At 38.3% G+C, this 16166-nt stretch overlaps 3 protein-coding genes across 4 annotated transcripts; all 3 read left to right on the plus strand.

Moving 5' to 3' along the window:
• Positions 1-120: 120 nt before the first annotated feature.
• On the plus strand, positions 121-8541 carry LOC130941422 (ABC transporter B family member 25, mitochondrial). The gene is made up of 20 exons (XM_057869917.1): positions 121-889; positions 994-1239; positions 1390-1576; positions 2626-2687; positions 2898-2941; positions 3810-3912; positions 4117-4224; positions 4372-4455; positions 4581-4641; positions 4967-5112; positions 5348-5464; positions 6065-6150; positions 6317-6405; positions 6752-6807; positions 6965-7045; positions 7136-7201; positions 7271-7363; positions 7447-7511; positions 7752-7887; positions 8065-8541. The coding sequence occupies exons 1-20, from the start codon at positions 569-571 to the stop codon at positions 8212-8214; spliced, it is 2301 nt and encodes a 766-aa protein (XP_057725900.1). The 5' UTR covers positions 121-568; the 3' UTR covers positions 8215-8541.
• Positions 8542-8903: 362 nt separating this feature from the next.
• LOC130939542 (uncharacterized) lies at positions 8904-10821 on the plus strand. The gene is made up of 3 exons (XM_057867639.1): positions 8904-9263; positions 10179-10326; positions 10640-10821. The coding sequence occupies exons 1-3, from the start codon at positions 9170-9172 to the stop codon at positions 10782-10784; spliced, it is 387 nt and encodes a 128-aa protein (XP_057723622.1). The 5' UTR covers positions 8904-9169; the 3' UTR covers positions 10785-10821.
• A 244-nt stretch (positions 10822-11065) lies between these two features.
• Positions 11066-15858, plus strand: LOC130941056 (uncharacterized). Of its 2 annotated transcripts, XM_057869422.1 has the most exons (3): positions 11066-11598; positions 11856-11947; positions 12506-15858. In XM_057869422.1, exon 3 carries the CDS (start codon positions 13548-13550, stop codon positions 15780-15782), a length of 2235 nt encoding a protein of 744 aa, XP_057725405.1. In that variant the 5' UTR covers positions 11066-11598; positions 11856-11947; positions 12506-13547; the 3' UTR covers positions 15783-15858. The 2 variants fall into 2 exon arrangements, with proteins under 2 accessions (XP_057725405.1, XP_057725406.1); XM_057869423.1 differs by lacking the exon at positions 11066-11598 and having other exon boundaries at positions 11688-11947.
• The last annotated feature ends 308 nt before the right edge of the window (positions 15859-16166 follow it).

Here is a 16166-nt window from a genome sequence, read left to right on the forward strand (position 1 = left end):
TTTAAAAGAAAGTCATAAGTATCTCCAGAAGTTAGACGAAAACGTGATCTAATATTTTAATTGCCTATTAGATCTTTCATTCTTGTCATATACATTTGCCAGATAGAAAATGCAGAATGAACTTGGCTCAGATAAAGGGGAAAAGGGGGAAACATCATCATTTGCCATTTTTGTTAACACTAACTAGTAACTACTAAACTGAACTCCAGTAAGAAATACCCCACCAAACTAGAAAAAAAAAACCGCAACCACGCTAACATATTCTCTTTCTCTTTCTCTCTCACACATTTCAATTCCATATTCTCCTTTTTGAATGTACACAAGAAAATGTATAAGAAATTCTCCCTTTGAACCAGTAACATTTCTGCACAATACACACTAGACCGACAAAGAAAACTTCTTCACTTCTGAATAGTCAATTCCATTTAGGGTTTCCAAACTGCCCATCCAAAATCCATTAAAAACCTCAGAGAATTCCTTTTCTTCTTCTCATGTTTCTTCGTTTTGGCTCCAACCCATTTTCATAACACACAAAATTTCAGATTTTGCGGTTTTCAGAATAACAATTATGCTTGCTGCTGCTGCTTCTGCATCTAAGCACCTTCTTCAACGCGATGTTAGACCCACTACTGTTTTTGCCTCTCACAGTGTGAGTGGAAATCGTGTTCGGTTGCTCTTAACTGCTACTGGCATAAGCAGAAACTCAATTCACAGAAGCATAGGAAGCAAAAATTTAGGTTTTGGAAATCATCCGCAACAACACACAACATGCCCAAGTTTGCTTTTCTCTGTCAAGGGGTTCCTCTCAGATTCATCACCTTCCTCTTCCTCGTCAAATTCATCTCCTTCAGTACATGGCAGAGTAACCAGGCCTTATATACTACAAACTGTTCGTTAAAATGCCTCTTACTTTTTCTTTGAAGGAACTTTTTTGTTGATTAGTTGAAATTCAATGGATTTGATGATGACTTTGTGGAATTGTGTATAAAGCAGAGTTCAACGGTAGATGGAAGAGCATTGTTCTCAACTTCAACTAAAAATGATGATGCAGCTGCACCTAAGCAGAATGAGAGTACCAGTAACAAAAAGAATGCTTCCAGCATTGTTAAGTCAGCTTCAGGGGATCAAGTTGCTGATATGAAGATCCTTCGGACGCTTGCCAGTTACCTGTGGATGAAAGAGAATCCTGAATTTCGGTTTCGGGTTGTGGCTGCTTTGGGTTTCCTTGTTGGAGCTAAGGTCAGGATTGATTTGTTGTTTGTTGTTTGTTGTGGTTTGATTAATTTTGTGATGCTAACCATTTCTGTCTGTCAAATTCACTCAGTTGGCATTTTGGTCTTTGCTGCTGTGTCTAATTGTTGATTGATTTGCTGTTTTTTGTTTCTTCAGGTTTTGAATGTTCAAGTACCTTTCTTATTCAAGCTGGCTGTTGATTGGTTGACAACTGCCACAGGCAATGCTAATTCTCTTGCTTCTTTTACGGCTGCGAATTCAACTGCAGTTGCTCTTTTTGCGACACCAGTGGCTGTTTTGGTTGGATATGGAATTGCTCGTACCGGAGCTTCAGCGTTCAACGGTATTTACAACTCAGTTGCTGTGCTACTTGTGTACTTGTTGAATGTGCCATTTGAAGTTAAATGTCTACCTGTTATTTCTCTTTGAAGCTAAACCTGGATTCAGTTATAGTAAAATAGGTGTTAGTAATACTCATATTGTTATTATTCGGTTTCCCATAATCCTGGGGGTTGGGGGTGGAATTGGCAGGCTTAGCATGTTAAATTATAATCCGTTGCCTTCTCAAAAGAATTTGGGTTGGAGTTATATTTTAGGCTCATTGGACTTGTATTTATATTAATAATTTATCTACCATAAAAATGTTATTGATTTTACTTTCTTTCTTTTTTTAACTTATCTAAATATAACAGAGAAATGAGAATTGCTAGAGGAGAAATTAGGTAGACTAGGCCTGAAGGTGAAGATGAGGTGCATCCTCTGAAGGAAAAAAAAAATAACAATAAAAGAAAGGGAGGAAAGTTTGAGTCGATCAGGCTGCCGGTACACTCTGCATATTGTAGATGGTAACACCCTTGAATTTGAAACAGACATTGGTAGAACAGCAGAGAGAAGTTAAAAATATAACCCTCTCCCAACTAAATTTGATGGGCAACCTATGACTTATCCCTCAAGCATAAATAATAATGCCCTCATCTGCTACGACTAATTATAAAGGTCCCAATCTGGTTTCTTTCGAAACATCAAATTTTGATTTTAAAACCTGAAAAGAAGACAGAATCCATCCCAACCCAATAATTTCCCAAGCCATGTTCTTCCAAACAGACAATAAAAACATTGAGAAAATTACTTAAATGCACACATATATATATATATATATATATATATATATATATATATATATATATATATATATATATATATATATATATATATACCCAGACCTACGCATGAGAGCTAGAATTGGCTTTTATATGCTCATTAGTCATATATACTGCTGCCAGTGTCTCCATGAAGGCAGTTTGGTTTACACTTTTGGTCTGGTTACATTTTTTCCATGTTTTGTGACTTGGCATGATTTTTTTTATAAGCTGGATGCTGCTTTTGTGGCAGAATTGCGGACTGCGGTATTTTCTAAGGTAGCACTACGAACAATTCGCCTAGTATCTAGGAAGGTATGTTGCTTCAATGGTTTCAGTTTGTCATTCAATATTCATCATTCCTTTAGGGATCCTGAGAAGAAACTTTTTCCAATACACCTGCTTGTATTAATAGGTTAACAGATTTGAATTAGATTCCATTTTTAAATAGATTTTTCCCCTTGCCAAATTATACAAAATTTTATTTTAAAATACTCGATTTAAGTCAATATTTTACTATCTCAGGTCTTCTCGCATTTGCATGACCTTGACCTGCGGTATCATCTAAGGTATGGCTTTTTGCTTGGTATGAGAAATAATAATTCTCATATGTTTACATTTATCAGCTGCTAATATGCTTTTATAAAACCAAATGGGGAATTTACAAAATGTCTCTGGAATTCTCCATGAAATTTGTGGTGGAAGTGGAAATGGGCCTATATGGTTTGTGTGTTAAACAGATCCTCCTGTAATCTCTATTCGTCATGGTTAATTTCTCCACTGAAGAAGGCCTACCTGTATTTGTAGATGATTACAAAAAAAAAAACAACAACAAAGCCTTGTCCCACTAGGTGGGGTCGGCTACATGAATCAAACAACATCATTGTGCTCTATCATGTATCATGTCTACAGAGAGACTGTTTACATGTAGATCTCATTTGACCACCTCATAGATGGTCTTCTTAGGTCTTCTTCTGCCTTTCGCCCCTTGTCCATCTTCCGTCTCATCCACCCTCCTGACTGGGTGTTCTATCAGTCTTCTTCTTATATGTCCAAACCACCTGAGACGCGATTCAACCATCTTTTCCACAATGGGTGCTACTCCAACTCTCTCCCTTATATCTTCGTTCCTTATTTTATCCAATCGCGTATGACCACTTATCCATCTCAACATCTTCATCTCTGTCACACTCAGCTTATGTTTAAAAGTGAGATAATGTATCCAAACTGCTAGTTTATGCTTAGTCCTGCACTTGGACATTCTTAACCAGTCATTACTGAGGGCTCTAAAAAATTATTTAAATGTGACCTTTTATTGACTAAACTATCAAACTACAAGATATTCACATCTATTTATGATTCTTTGCCTATATCTTTAGAGTGTGCTTTTTTGTTTTTTCATTGTGTATGCTTCTCACCTTGACATTATATTTGCAGCCGAGAAACTGGTGGCCTAAGTAGAATAATTGATCGTGGAAGCCGTGCAATAAATTTCATACTCTCGTCTATGGTGTTTAATGTAGTCCCCACAATATTAGAGGTATGCCTTAGTTATTCCGTCAATAATGTATTTTATAAAGATTGGTTACTAAAAATTGAAGATATTAATGAGGACTTGGATTTTGCACATGACTTCCTGGCATCTTTGATTTTACATGAATGATTTTTACAATTATTTTTGCAACCCAACTCTTGCTTCTTTTTCCTTGAACAACTTCGGCAGATTTAACATGTCTCCATCCAGATATCTATGGTATCAGGTATACTGGCCTACAAATTTGGAGCTCCTTTTGCATGGATTACTTCTCTATCGGTTGCTGCTTATGTTATGTTTACACTGACTATCACACAGGTATTTTGGTGCTTTATAGTATATATTTTGCTGGTGTTGTTTCAACCTGTTGCATTATTTCACTTTTTGTTCTTTTTAAACATAGTTTTAATTGTTCAAATTGTCAATATTGACTAATTTTTACTGTCATGTTTCTTGTATTTTCAGTGGAGGACTAAGTTCAGGAAAGCCATGAATAAGGCTGATAATGATGCTAGTACAAAGGCTATTGATTCGTTGATTAATTATGAGGTGAGCTTTTTCGTTATTGATAGAAATATTTTGATTGATAATTATAGTTTGATTTTCATCTAAGCATTTGTGTCTCCAGTGTGGGGTTGATGATTTTTTTTCTTCCCTCCCTTTTTGTTTTATAGACTGTCAAATATTTCAATAATGAAGATTATGAAGCTGATAAATATGATGAGTACCTAAAGAGTAAGTTAGTTTTACTTGTCGAAAATTGTTTTCGTTCTTTAGTAACTCATGCACTTCAAAAGCTTTAGTGAGATAATGATACTACTCTAGCTACATGTGTATTACACTTTAAATGAAGATATCTTGTTATATCAGCAGTAACCAGATACTAATATGTAGATTCTGTACTATATTGTTTATCTTCAACAAATATTTTATAACTGAAGCAACAAGGGTGGTTGCTTCTCAAATTTCATTTATGCTTCTTGCCCCAATTATTTCTGATTTTCTTTTAATTATAATTGACATCACTTGTGCTGCTGTGGTTTTTATTGTTGTTATCCAGAGTATGAGGGTGCTGCTCTGAAAACACAACGTAGTCTTGCTTTGTTAAACTTTGGTCAAAATATTATATTTAGTACAGCTCTATCAACCGCAATGGTTCTGTGTTCCTATGGGATTATGGACGGCAGGTTGACAGTTGGTGATTTGGTAATGTTCTTGTCAAATCAAATTTTATGTCTTTCTTTTTTCTACATATATAATTTGTGGTGGTATCTCCTACCATTGTTCTTCTGTATGTAATCCGTTCTTTAGTTAAAAAAAAAATTCTTTGCAGTTATCTTTTTTTTTTTTTATGTTAATGAAGTCTTTATTTAGCTAATAAATTGGATCCTTATTGAAGTTTTAAGGTCTGCATTATATATAATTTAAATTCAATATGCAGGTTATGGTCAATGGCCTTCTCTTCCAACTGTCTCTTCCACTCAACTTCCTAGGTAGTGTTTATCGCGAGACTATACAGAGTCTAGTTGACATGAAGTCCATGTTTCAGTTACTTGAGGTATGTTCCCCATTAAACTTTTAAAAATTAGCTTGTAATTAAATTCTAGATAGTTGTTGAGCATTAAATTTCCTTCTTTCACCAAAAATATGTACTTATATGTGTGAGGATAATAGACAAAATATTATATGATATGAGTCTTTGGATTACAAGAGATTTTGGTGGCATCAATAATTTTGTAATATTCATACTTGAGTTAATAATATCTTTTTTATTATTTTTTCTAGTATGTTCTTGGTGGTTTTGTTTATAAAATATGAGTAAGACTGAGAGTCTTATTTCATTTTCCTAATTCTTAAATGAGTAAAAATTCAAATGTATATGTTATTTTTTGAAAACATAAAAAAGATGAAAAATTTCGAAACGTTCATTATTTATAAATTAGGAGGATGAGTCAGGACTCTCAATCTTTTTTCATAAAATATTTACATTGTTGTGGGATTAATTAGATATTTGCAAAAGGAGTTTTTTTCTTGTAACTAGGTTTATTCAAAGATATGCTATATATGTGTGTATGTGATCGTGTTTGCCAGCAGTTTTATTTACTTGCCCGAGTGCATGATACTTTATGTTTTTTATTTTATAATTATTCTTTTACAGGAAACAGCAGACATTAAGGATAAAGAAGATGCGAAGCCTCTAAGATTTGATGGAGGAAGAATCGAATTTGACAATGTACATTTTAGGTTGGTAGCTGTTCTGCCATTCCTATATAATTTGCAAATGTGTTTTTGTGTTCAGTGACCAATTAAATAAATGTTCTATGACATATTGCTTACACTGCCAACATTTGAGTATATATGACAACATTTATTTTGTGTGGTTTCTTGTTGATGCCTGCTGTTGCTTCAGTTACCTCACAGAAAGAAAGATACTAGATGGGGTATCACTTGTTGTGCCAGCTGGTAAAAGCGTGGCAATTGTCGGAACAAGCGGAAGTGGTAAGGTCCAGCATGATTAATTAATTTTGTTTTCTTAAAAGGTAATACATATGATGAGTTGCGCTTAGCCATGTGCTGTTGCATCTATTTGTGCATAATTTAGTCATGTCTGTCGTATACTCCTATCGTATTGGAATTATACTTTATCGTAATCTTAGGCAACGGCTAGTTCGAAGGAAAGCTATGCTAAGTACCTTTTTGTTCATGTATGCTCTGCTGACTTATTTTTAGATATGATATTTTTGTTTTTTGGTCCACCCTGCAATACCGTCTGGTTCTTTAATATTCTATGCTCTATTATAAAGTTGCATATCTGACATGTTTCAAATTTGTCTATACTTGGCAGGAAAATCAACGATTCTTAGATTGATATTCAGGTTTTTTGATCCTCATTCTGGAAATGTGAGAAAAGATTCAGTAAATTTATTCTATTGATCTATATATATGTAACATATCCTATCCAGTTAGCATTGATTTTTGTTGTCTTTTTTAATCATTAGGATGCTCGTTACTTTTCTCCCACATTCTCAGTTTCTCATTTGCAACTTGTATCTTACAGATAAGGATAGATGGTCAAGACATTCAGCAGGTAACCCTCGAGAGTTTGCGGAAGCTCATTGGTGTTGTTCCTCAAGACACTGTAAGTTGAACAAAGCATCTGTCTTTAACCTCGCTTCATTGCCTCTGCCAGATTCATGAGGTTTCGAAAACCTGAATGATTATGTTTCAGGTACTTTTCAATGATACCATCTTTCATAATATTCACTATGGTCGGCTTTCAGCTACAGAAGAAGAGGTAACTTCTTTGCATTGTGAATTCCTTCTTTTCCAAGCTATTTCTTAGCTATGTCTTATATGCATACAGGTCTACAACGCTGCTCGGCAAGCGGCAATTCATGACACTATCATGAATTTTCCTCAGAAATATTCGACTGTTGTGGGAGAGCGAGGGCTCAAGGTGATATTCAAACGTTGTGAAATTCTTTGCATCTTTACAATGACAAATTCCTCAATGACCAAGTGACTTCTTTTCCCCTACAGCTAAGTGGTGGCGAGAAGCAACGTGTTGCCCTAGCTCGTGCTTTCTTAAAAGCACCTGCGATACTGTGAGTTTTCTAGTTATCCCGTAAAGAAACATTCAACTCATCACAACTGTAATCAATATGTGGAATAGGTTCTCGACTATTGAATTTAACCATATTTACTATACCAATTGTCTAAAGTTAAAATACTAATTAAAAGAAAAGGCCCTATTTTCACTTTTTCAAACTTGTTACCCATTTGCATTCTTTATTGTACACCTATGCAATTTTTTGAAAAATTCTTGTCCTTTTTCTTGTTCTTAGGTTGTGTGATGAAGCTACAAGTGCTCTTGACAGCACAACAGAAGCAGAGATTTTAAGTGCATTGAAGTCGCTATCGAATAACCGAACTTCCATATTCATTGCTCACAGGCTTACTACCGCAATGCAGTGTGACGAGGTAAGCCTAGTTTATGTCGTTAAACCATCTGGAGTCTGCTATATTTCATGTTGATGTCTAGCTGTTTTTTATGATCCTTAATTTAACAAAATAAAACATACTTGTAATTTTTTATGTTGAAGAACTGTATTACAAGCCAAGACTTATGTTGAAAATCTTTATATGGAAATGTTACAGATCATAGTTTTGGAAAATGGAAAGGTGATTGAACAAGGACCCCATGAAGTTCTCTTATCAAATGGAGGAAGATATGCACAGCTCTGGGGACAACAAAATAACACAATTGATGCAATCGATACAGCTATCAAACTTGGTGTTCAAACTTAAACAAAATGAAGCTTCAGAAGGGAAAAGAAAAATGTTAATAGAGCTTAGAGCATATATATATGCATGTATTTAATGACAATTTTGATGTTTGCTAATAGTTAGCTTGTTAATAAACCCAATTTAGCCTAGGGTATTATTACATTCAGCTAGGCCAAATAAAATATTGCACATATTAGATTGTGGGGGTCATTCAGAAAGTGAACATCAATTTTGAGTGTGGATTTGATTGCTTTTAATGCAACATTTACACTAGGTTTTGATGCTCAAAGGCAATCTCAAAAGTTAGAGAGTTTGTATGATTGATATTAAATTTAATTAATTTTCTTTGTCTAAAAAGTGAAAACCAACATAACAAAGTGTTTGTACAATTGACATTTTAACTTAATTTTTCTGTCTGAAAACCTACATAGCCATTTAGCTGTTTCTATTCACAATTTTTTCATTTTGTTTGCTTAATGCCAAATATTTTAACATATTTTTCATGGTGGTTATCATGAAATTTTGACGATACTTAAAAATTTTAGTAAAGATTAATGCCAATTTTTTTTATCATTTATATTTTTTTAAAGTACAATTAAATTATATAGCGTTGTTAAATAATAAAAAAATTATGGCATTAATATTTGTTATATTTTTTAAATGTTATCCAAATTATAATTCATGTTAGTATAACGGCACTACAGGTTAAGGTCTTTGCAACACTACAAAATTAAAGACTCTACGTCTCTACCACAATTTCACTCAAAACAATACAAGGGAGGAAGCGCAGATAGCTAGCAGCAGTGAAAGTGATCGTGCAGAGAGAGTGAGATATGGAGGTTCCCGGTTCATCGAAGAAGATGATAGCGACGCAGGAGGAGATGGTGGAAGCGAAGGTTCCCCTTGCATACAGGGACCAGTGCGCACACCTCCTCATCCCTCTCAACAAGTGCCGCCAGGCCGAGCTCTACCTTCCATGGAAGTGCGAGAACGAACGTCACTCCTACGAGAAGTGTCAGTACGAGCTCCTCATGGAGCGCATGCTTCAGATGCAGAAGATCAAGGAACGAGCCTCCCTTAATCACCCCCAATCCAAGGGCATCGCCTTTCCCGTCATCCCTAAAACCGCCAATGCCTGATTCATTCCAGGTTTCTGCTTCTCCCTGATCTAGGGTTTTTCGGATTCATTCCTCATTCCTGATTGATTAATTGCTCTCGTTATCAATATTCTGGCGCTCCGATTCATTAGGGTTACGGGATTGTTCACGCTTTTACTTTATTAGGATTAGAGAATGTTAGTTTCGTAGGTGTCTCTTTGTGGATTAAATTGGGTTTGGTGTTATCATAGGACCATAATTTTTGTTCACATTAGCTGAACAGACAGAAAAGTTTCATAAAAAATAGTAGCTGTAAACGAGCAACAATGAGATCATGAGCCAATAAATGGAGTTGTTAACTTGTTCTACAACTAATTTTCTTTTCTTAATTACTTTTCCTGAGAGACCATAGTTATTTTGGGAGAAACATTTTTCTATTTATTCCTTTTTTGTCGGTTTTTTTTAAATAAATTTACATGAGATCTTTTTTCGCTTAGGTTGTTGAACAAACAATAAGTTATCTAAGAATAAATAAACCGGGCCACTTTACAACATAAAAAACCTCTTGGAGGAAGTAAAATACATAACCAGATTAACCAAAGTCTACTACAAGTATATATATATATATATATATATATATATATATATATATATATATATATATATCAACAAAGGACAGAACGTATGGGGCAGTCTCTCATGGAAGCATACCTGTTTCAAAAAGCCTGTACATTATTGGTTTGCATGATTTGATTTGTGATTTGTTTTATTGACTAGTATACTTCTTCAGTCTAAAAGATCAGTGCTGTTAACGGAGATAAACTAAGGGATTAATGCGAGACACAAATTGGAATTCGGGAGATCGGATTCAGTTAATTGAAATTTTAGGTGTTAATTTGTGGCACGATGCAAATTTCAGGGGCGATTTTGGGTATATACTCAATTTCAACTTATTGTTGAAGATGGTAGGAGTTTGTTACTTTGACCCTGTACTCATGGCTTTCCACTGGAGTAGATGTAAATTATGGTTGATTCGGTAGGTTCTAGCACATACTTTAATATTGATGACTGCCTTTGTTCGAACAATTGGGGAAAAAACATACTAAGATAATTGCTTGTTGGAACAAAATGTGAATTCATGACTTTATGCACACATAATGTTGAATGATTAATTGGAACGGAAATCCTGTTACCTAGAACATGACTCAGCTGTTTCAAATTAGATTGTACGTTTTGATATCAGTTGCTTATTTTGCTTTCCACTTCTTTTCTGTCTGTTCCCACTTGCTTGGGGTACTGGTACTGGTTCTGCCGATTGCTTTCTAATGCATATTATGTACTTTTGGCAGGAACCTTTGCTTGGGTGGGAGTTCCTTCATGTTTTTCAGTTGTGTGAAGTCGAAATTACCTTGGATTGTTTGTGCAGAGACTACCAAAGACTGTTTATACTTTAATTCTCGCAATTTCTCATCATGGACACATGTTTTTACTTGAAAGTAATAAATTTTTCTTAACTTTTCATAAGTGGAGATATGGTTGGTTTGCCACTTCTATTCCCTGACCAATCATCACATATGTTTGAAATATTTTTGTTAAGGTGAATTCTATGGTGTAGAAATAATTTTTTTTCTACACATGAGGAAACTAACGTGGCATAAATTTAGGACTGATACCTATCTCTTGCTATTATTGCTTTGATCAGACGTGACAAGATCAGTTCTGAAAACCGGTTCGAACCGGACGGTCGAACTGGTCGAACCGCGAACCGCTATCAATTACGGTTCGGACAGAAAAACCAGCAAATTTGAAAACCGCCATTGGATCGTTAAACCGGCCGGAAACCGGTCGGTCGAACCGAACCGTGACCCGGCCGGTTTTTGAATCTTAACAAAAACGATGCGTTTTGTTGTGCAGGGATGGCAACCCTAAGTTCCCTAACCCCTCTTCCTTCTAGTCTCCAGGACAACGCGAAGCAGCAGTCCAGAGTCCAGACTGTAGCCCCAATTCGTCTCAACCTCATCGAAGCCGCCGGCGCATGTCCGTCCAGCCACCGCCGCCGTCCCAACTTCGAGCTTCGAAGGCAACGGCGCAACGTCCGTCCAGCCACCGCCATTTGAGCTTCGAAAATTGAAGCCACCGTCGCCGGTCTCGCCTCTTGCCTCCGTCGCGCAGCCACTTCCCGCCGGTGCCAGCTCTGTTCCACACCACCACGTCGGCTACTGTCTTCCCAGCCACTGTCCCCAGCCACTTCCACACCCTCGCCAGCTCTGCCCTGTTCCAGCCTTCCAGGATCCAGCTTCTAGCCTAGGTATTAATTTTTTTTTGTAATTAATAATTGATTTTTGTTACTCTGTTGCTGCTTTTTTTAATTTCTGAATGTGAAATTGTGAAGGAAAATCAAATAATTGATTTTGTGTTGTTGAAATTATTGCTAAAAATGGATTTGATACTTTGTTGCTGCTTTTTTAATTTCTGAATGTGAAATTGTGAATGGAAATCAAATAATTGATTTTGTGGTGTTGAAAACTTGAAATTATTGCTAAAAATGGATTTGTTACTCTATAGCTGTCATTGGAGCCATTCACACAACCACTTTGGCCAAGCTCTCTGCTAAAAGGCAAGAAGTTCTTTCTCCAGCAGGCAACATTGTTGAACAGGTCAATAATATACCCAAGTATTAATCTTGGGAGCTTCTTTTAATTTTTTTCATCGGGGTGGTGTTGTGATTATTTGATTGAATCTTTGAATAACTGTTGCATGTCTCTGTCTCCTGATGAGTTTGATTGAGTAGCTCTTTGATTTTGTGACATGATGAACTCTAAAACTGTGAACTCTGAACTGATCCTGCTAAACTGAATTGGATTTTGTGACATGATGAACTGATATAGTTTGTCATTTATTTTCTTTTAAATTAGTTCTTATAGTTTGGCTTTTGACATGATTAAGAAAGATCCATTTTGGTATATTAAGGGAACTGGATAATATAAAGATAAAGAGTGCTATAAGATGTTTCAAGATTTTGAGTTAATATACCAATGAATTATCAACTCAATCTGCTAGAGACGTTAGGGCAGCTCTTTGGGCCTAATACAACTATCTTTTTGGCTGGCGAGCTTCGAAATGGTGAAGGATTTGTTTCTTTTAACTTCATTTTTGGACCCTAATCCTCACAAATATTATAAGTTCTGAGATCTTTTTTTCTTTTCTGGTTTCAGATGCCATTCTTGAGTACTTCCTAGAAGCTGCAATGAACAATTTCAGAATTGGTCGTGTTCATACCCTGGCCCAATGATAAGGGCTCAGGTCCAGCTAAAAGGCATAATCCGATAGATTAAGCCCAGCTAAGCACCGACCTTCACATAAGAAGTCGGTGTCCACTACGACTCGCCTTAAAGAAGTCGGGCATGAGATTAACTGGCAAAAGGGCACTCATCCAAATGAGTAACCGCCCCTAAAATCTCTCTAACCGCTTCATAAAGCCATATCTTAACCTCCCAAAGATAAAGGGACGGTTAACATCCTAAAGATACGGCACTACTCCAACGGTGGTTATTGGCTCACCACTATAAATACGCTGACACTCCTCAGGTATCTCTAAGCCCAATACTCTCTAGACCTGCTCACACCCTTGCTAACTTAGGCATCGGAGTGTCTTTGCAGGTACCACCCCCCATTCACTCGCAAACACAAGTCGGACGGAATCTCCCGAGCTGCATACTCGGACAGAAACTTCTTCCTTCACACGTTTGGGCCGGCCAACGCCATCCGTCCAATCAATCTCCGGTTACCCACCGTAACATTGGCGCCGTTGCCGGGGACCCGAGAGATCATCCATTGATGGCGGACAGATCCCACGAAGAAGGTCATGTGGAAACGGATTCTGAGCAAGAGAATCTGGACACGGGCAATAACGATGTGGATCTAGATCTTCACCAGGAAGTTAACAATCAGCATAGAGAGGGCACCTCCGGGGTAAAAAACCCGAAGGTAAATTCCTCAGACGGGCGCGCATCAGAAAAGGAAGGACCCTCCCATGTAGCTGAACTCATGGGGTTAGTCCACAGCCGCCTGAAACAACTAGAACAAGAGCGGGAACGACAAAAGGAAACTGAAAAGTACCTAAAAGAGGAGACGGAACGGTGAAAAGAGTTAGAAAGGAAACTCTTAAAGCTGGAATCTTCCCTCAAGAGTCACAACCCCCGCGACGAACAAGAGGAGCCCCTCTTGGGTGAAGAGGATCCTTTCAGCGAGGACATAATGAGGGCAAAAGTTCCAAGAAACTTCAAAAGCCCGGATATGGACCTCTACGACGGAACCACGGATCCCAAGCATCACCTAAGCAACTTCAAAAGTCGGATGTACCTAGCTGATGCCTCCGACGCTACGCGATGCAAAGCTTTTCCGACCACTTTATCCAAGGCAGCGATGAAGTGGTTCGACAGCCTTCCCCCGAGATCAATCACTAGCTTTGAAGACCTCTCAAGGAAGTTTCTGATGAGGTTTTCAATCCAGAAAGACAAGGTGAAACATGCACCGAGCCTCTTGGGAGTAAAACAGGAGGTCGGAGAATCTTTACGAGCCTATATGGAAAGATTCAACAAAGCGTGTTTAGAGATCCAAGACTTGCCTACAGAGGCAGTCATAATGGGGCTAGTCAATGGGCTCAGAGAAGGTCCCTTCTCACAGTCCATATCTAAAAGACACCCCGTTTCTTTAAGTGATGTACAAGAGAGAGCTGAAAAGTACATCAATATGGAAGAAAACGCCAAGTTAAGAGACCTGAGTTGGCGACCTGGACCTCTTCCCTCAACTAAAGAAAGGGAAAGGGAAGCCAAGAGAAAAGAAGAACTCGGTCTCGAGAGGCTAAGGAAATATCACTCTTATACTCCACTGAAAGTTTCCATAGTGGATGTATACAGAGAGATTTGCAACACTGAAAGACTGCCACCCCCTAGACCCATCAAAAATAAAAAAGGGGGGAGCCGCAGTGACTATTGTGAGTACCATAAAATATATGGTCACTCCACTAACGACTGTTACGACCTAAAGAATGTGATAGAAAAGCTGGCTAGAGAAGGTCGGCTTGATAGATATCTCATAGAAAGGTCGGACGGTCACGGAAAGAGAAAGCGAGATGATATGGACAGAAGAGATCCACCACCGCAGACCCCAGAGAGACATATCCATATGATCTCAGGAGGATTTGCAGGAGGTGGACTCACCAAATCCTCTCGCAAAAGACACCTCAAAAGAGTTTACCAGGTCGGGGAAGAGTCGCCCGACCTTCCTACCATTTCATTCACAAAAGAAGATGGGCAAGGAATAATCCCTGGACACGATGATCCAGTGGTAATAACTATGATCCTAGCAAATGCCCATCTCCACAGAACCCTAGTAGACCAAGGAAGCTCGGCGGACATTCTCTTCAAGCCTGCTTTCGACAAACTAGGGTTAGAAGAGAAAGAATTAAGAGCCTACCCTGACACCCTATATGGATTAGGGGACACGCCAATAAAACCACTGGGATTCATGCCCCTCCACACCACTTTTGGAAAAGGGGAAAAATCAAAGACTCTGAGTATAGACTTCATAGTCATCGACGTGGGGTCAGCTTATAATGCCCTAATCGGTAGAACTACCCTCAATCGACTCGGAGCAGTGGTATCTACCCCTCACCTCTGCATGAAATTCCCGACCTCAGCGGGAATAGCAACGGTAAAGGGAGATCAAAAGCTAGCAAGGAAGTGCTACAATGAAAGCCTAAACCTAAGAGGAAGGGGCAGAGAAGTTAACACAATAGAGCTCGGCGGTGCAAAGGCCAGAGAAGAGCTGCGACCACAACCGGGAGGAAAAACCGAGGAGATACAGGTTGGTGAAGAGGAAGGGAAAAACACTCATATAGGAGCCAACCTAGGGAAAACTCTAAAACAAGGGTTGACTAAGCTCCTAAGAGATAATTCCGACTTCTTCGCCTGGAAGGCCTCCGACATGCCTGGGATTAACCCAGAGCTCATGTCCCACAAGCTCTCGTTTTATCCCGGATCCCGACCTGTACAACAAAGAAGACGCAAGCTCGGCCCAGAACGAGCCCTAATAGTAGAAGAGCAAGTACAGGCGCTCTTGGAAGCCGGCTTTATCAGAGAGGTCAAGTACCCAACATGGCTAGCCAATGTAGTGCTAGTCAAAAAACAGAATGGTAAATGGAGAATGTGCGTCGACTATACCGACCTAAATAAGGCATGTCCTAAGGACCCTTATCCCCTACCAAGTATTGATACCCTAGTGGACTCCAGCTCAGGGTACCAATACTTGTCATTCATGGACGCCTACTCGGGATATAATCAAATCCCGATGTATGAGCCCGACCAAGAGAAAACATCATTCATCACACCTCGAGCTAACTATTGCTACGTGGTCATGCCATTCGGATTAAATAATGCAGGAGCCACATATCAAAGGTTGATGAATAAAGTGTTTTCCTGGGGACCTTGATGGAAGTATACGTCGACGACATGCTAGTGAAAACCAAGAAAGAAGTCGACCTCTTATCTGACCTCTCACAAGTCTTTGACACCATAAGGCTGCATGGGATGAGACTAAATCCGGCAAAATGCGCCTTCGCGGTGGAGGCAGGAAAATTTCTAGGATTTATGCTAACACAAAAAGGGATTGAGGCCAATCCCGATAAATGTAGAGCCATCCTAGAAATGAAAAGTCCGACTTGCTTGAGAGAAGTCCAGCAGCTCAATGGCCGACTTGCAGCTCTCTCCAGATTTTTGGCAGGATCGGCACTAAAATCCCTTCCACTATTTTCCTTATTAAGAAAGGGATGCCAATTCGAATGGACTCCGGAATGCGAGGAGGCGTTCCAAGAGT

Source organism: Arachis stenosperma, chromosome 7, assembly GCF_014773155.1.
Source record: "Arachis stenosperma cultivar V10309 chromosome 7, arast.V10309.gnm1.PFL2, whole genome shotgun sequence".
In the NCBI taxonomy this organism is placed as follows: domain Eukaryota; kingdom Viridiplantae; phylum Streptophyta; class Magnoliopsida; order Fabales; family Fabaceae; genus Arachis; species Arachis stenosperma.

Excerpts from the sequence above, each read along its gene's own strand:
- LOC130941422 (XM_057869917.1), top strand. The coding sequence starts at position 569 with ATGCTTGCTGCTGCTGCTTCTGCATCTAAGCACCTTCTTCAACGCGAT. Across the intron at positions 2,688-2,897 it reads TTCGCCTAGTATCTAGGAAG|GTCTTCTCGCATTTGCATGA; the intron begins GTATGTTGCTTC and ends TTACTATCTCAG. Across the intron at positions 3,913-4,116 it reads TAGTCCCCACAATATTAGAG|ATATCTATGGTATCAGGTAT; the intron begins GTATGCCTTAGT and ends GTCTCCATCCAG.
- LOC130939542 (XM_057867639.1), top strand. The coding sequence starts at position 9,170 with ATGGAAGTGCGAGAACGAACGTCACTCCTACGAGAAGTGTCAGTACGA. Across the intron at positions 9,264-10,178 it reads TGCAGAAGATCAAGGAACGA|GTGTTAATTTGTGGCACGAT; the intron begins GCCTCCCTTAAT and ends TTGAAATTTTAG. Across the intron at positions 10,327-10,639 it reads TGTAAATTATGGTTGATTCG|GAACCTTTGCTTGGGTGGGA; the intron begins GTAGGTTCTAGC and ends TACTTTTGGCAG.
- LOC130941056 (XM_057869422.1), top strand. The coding sequence starts at position 13,548 with ATGAGGGCAAAAGTTCCAAGAAACTTCAAAAGCCCGGATATGGACCTC.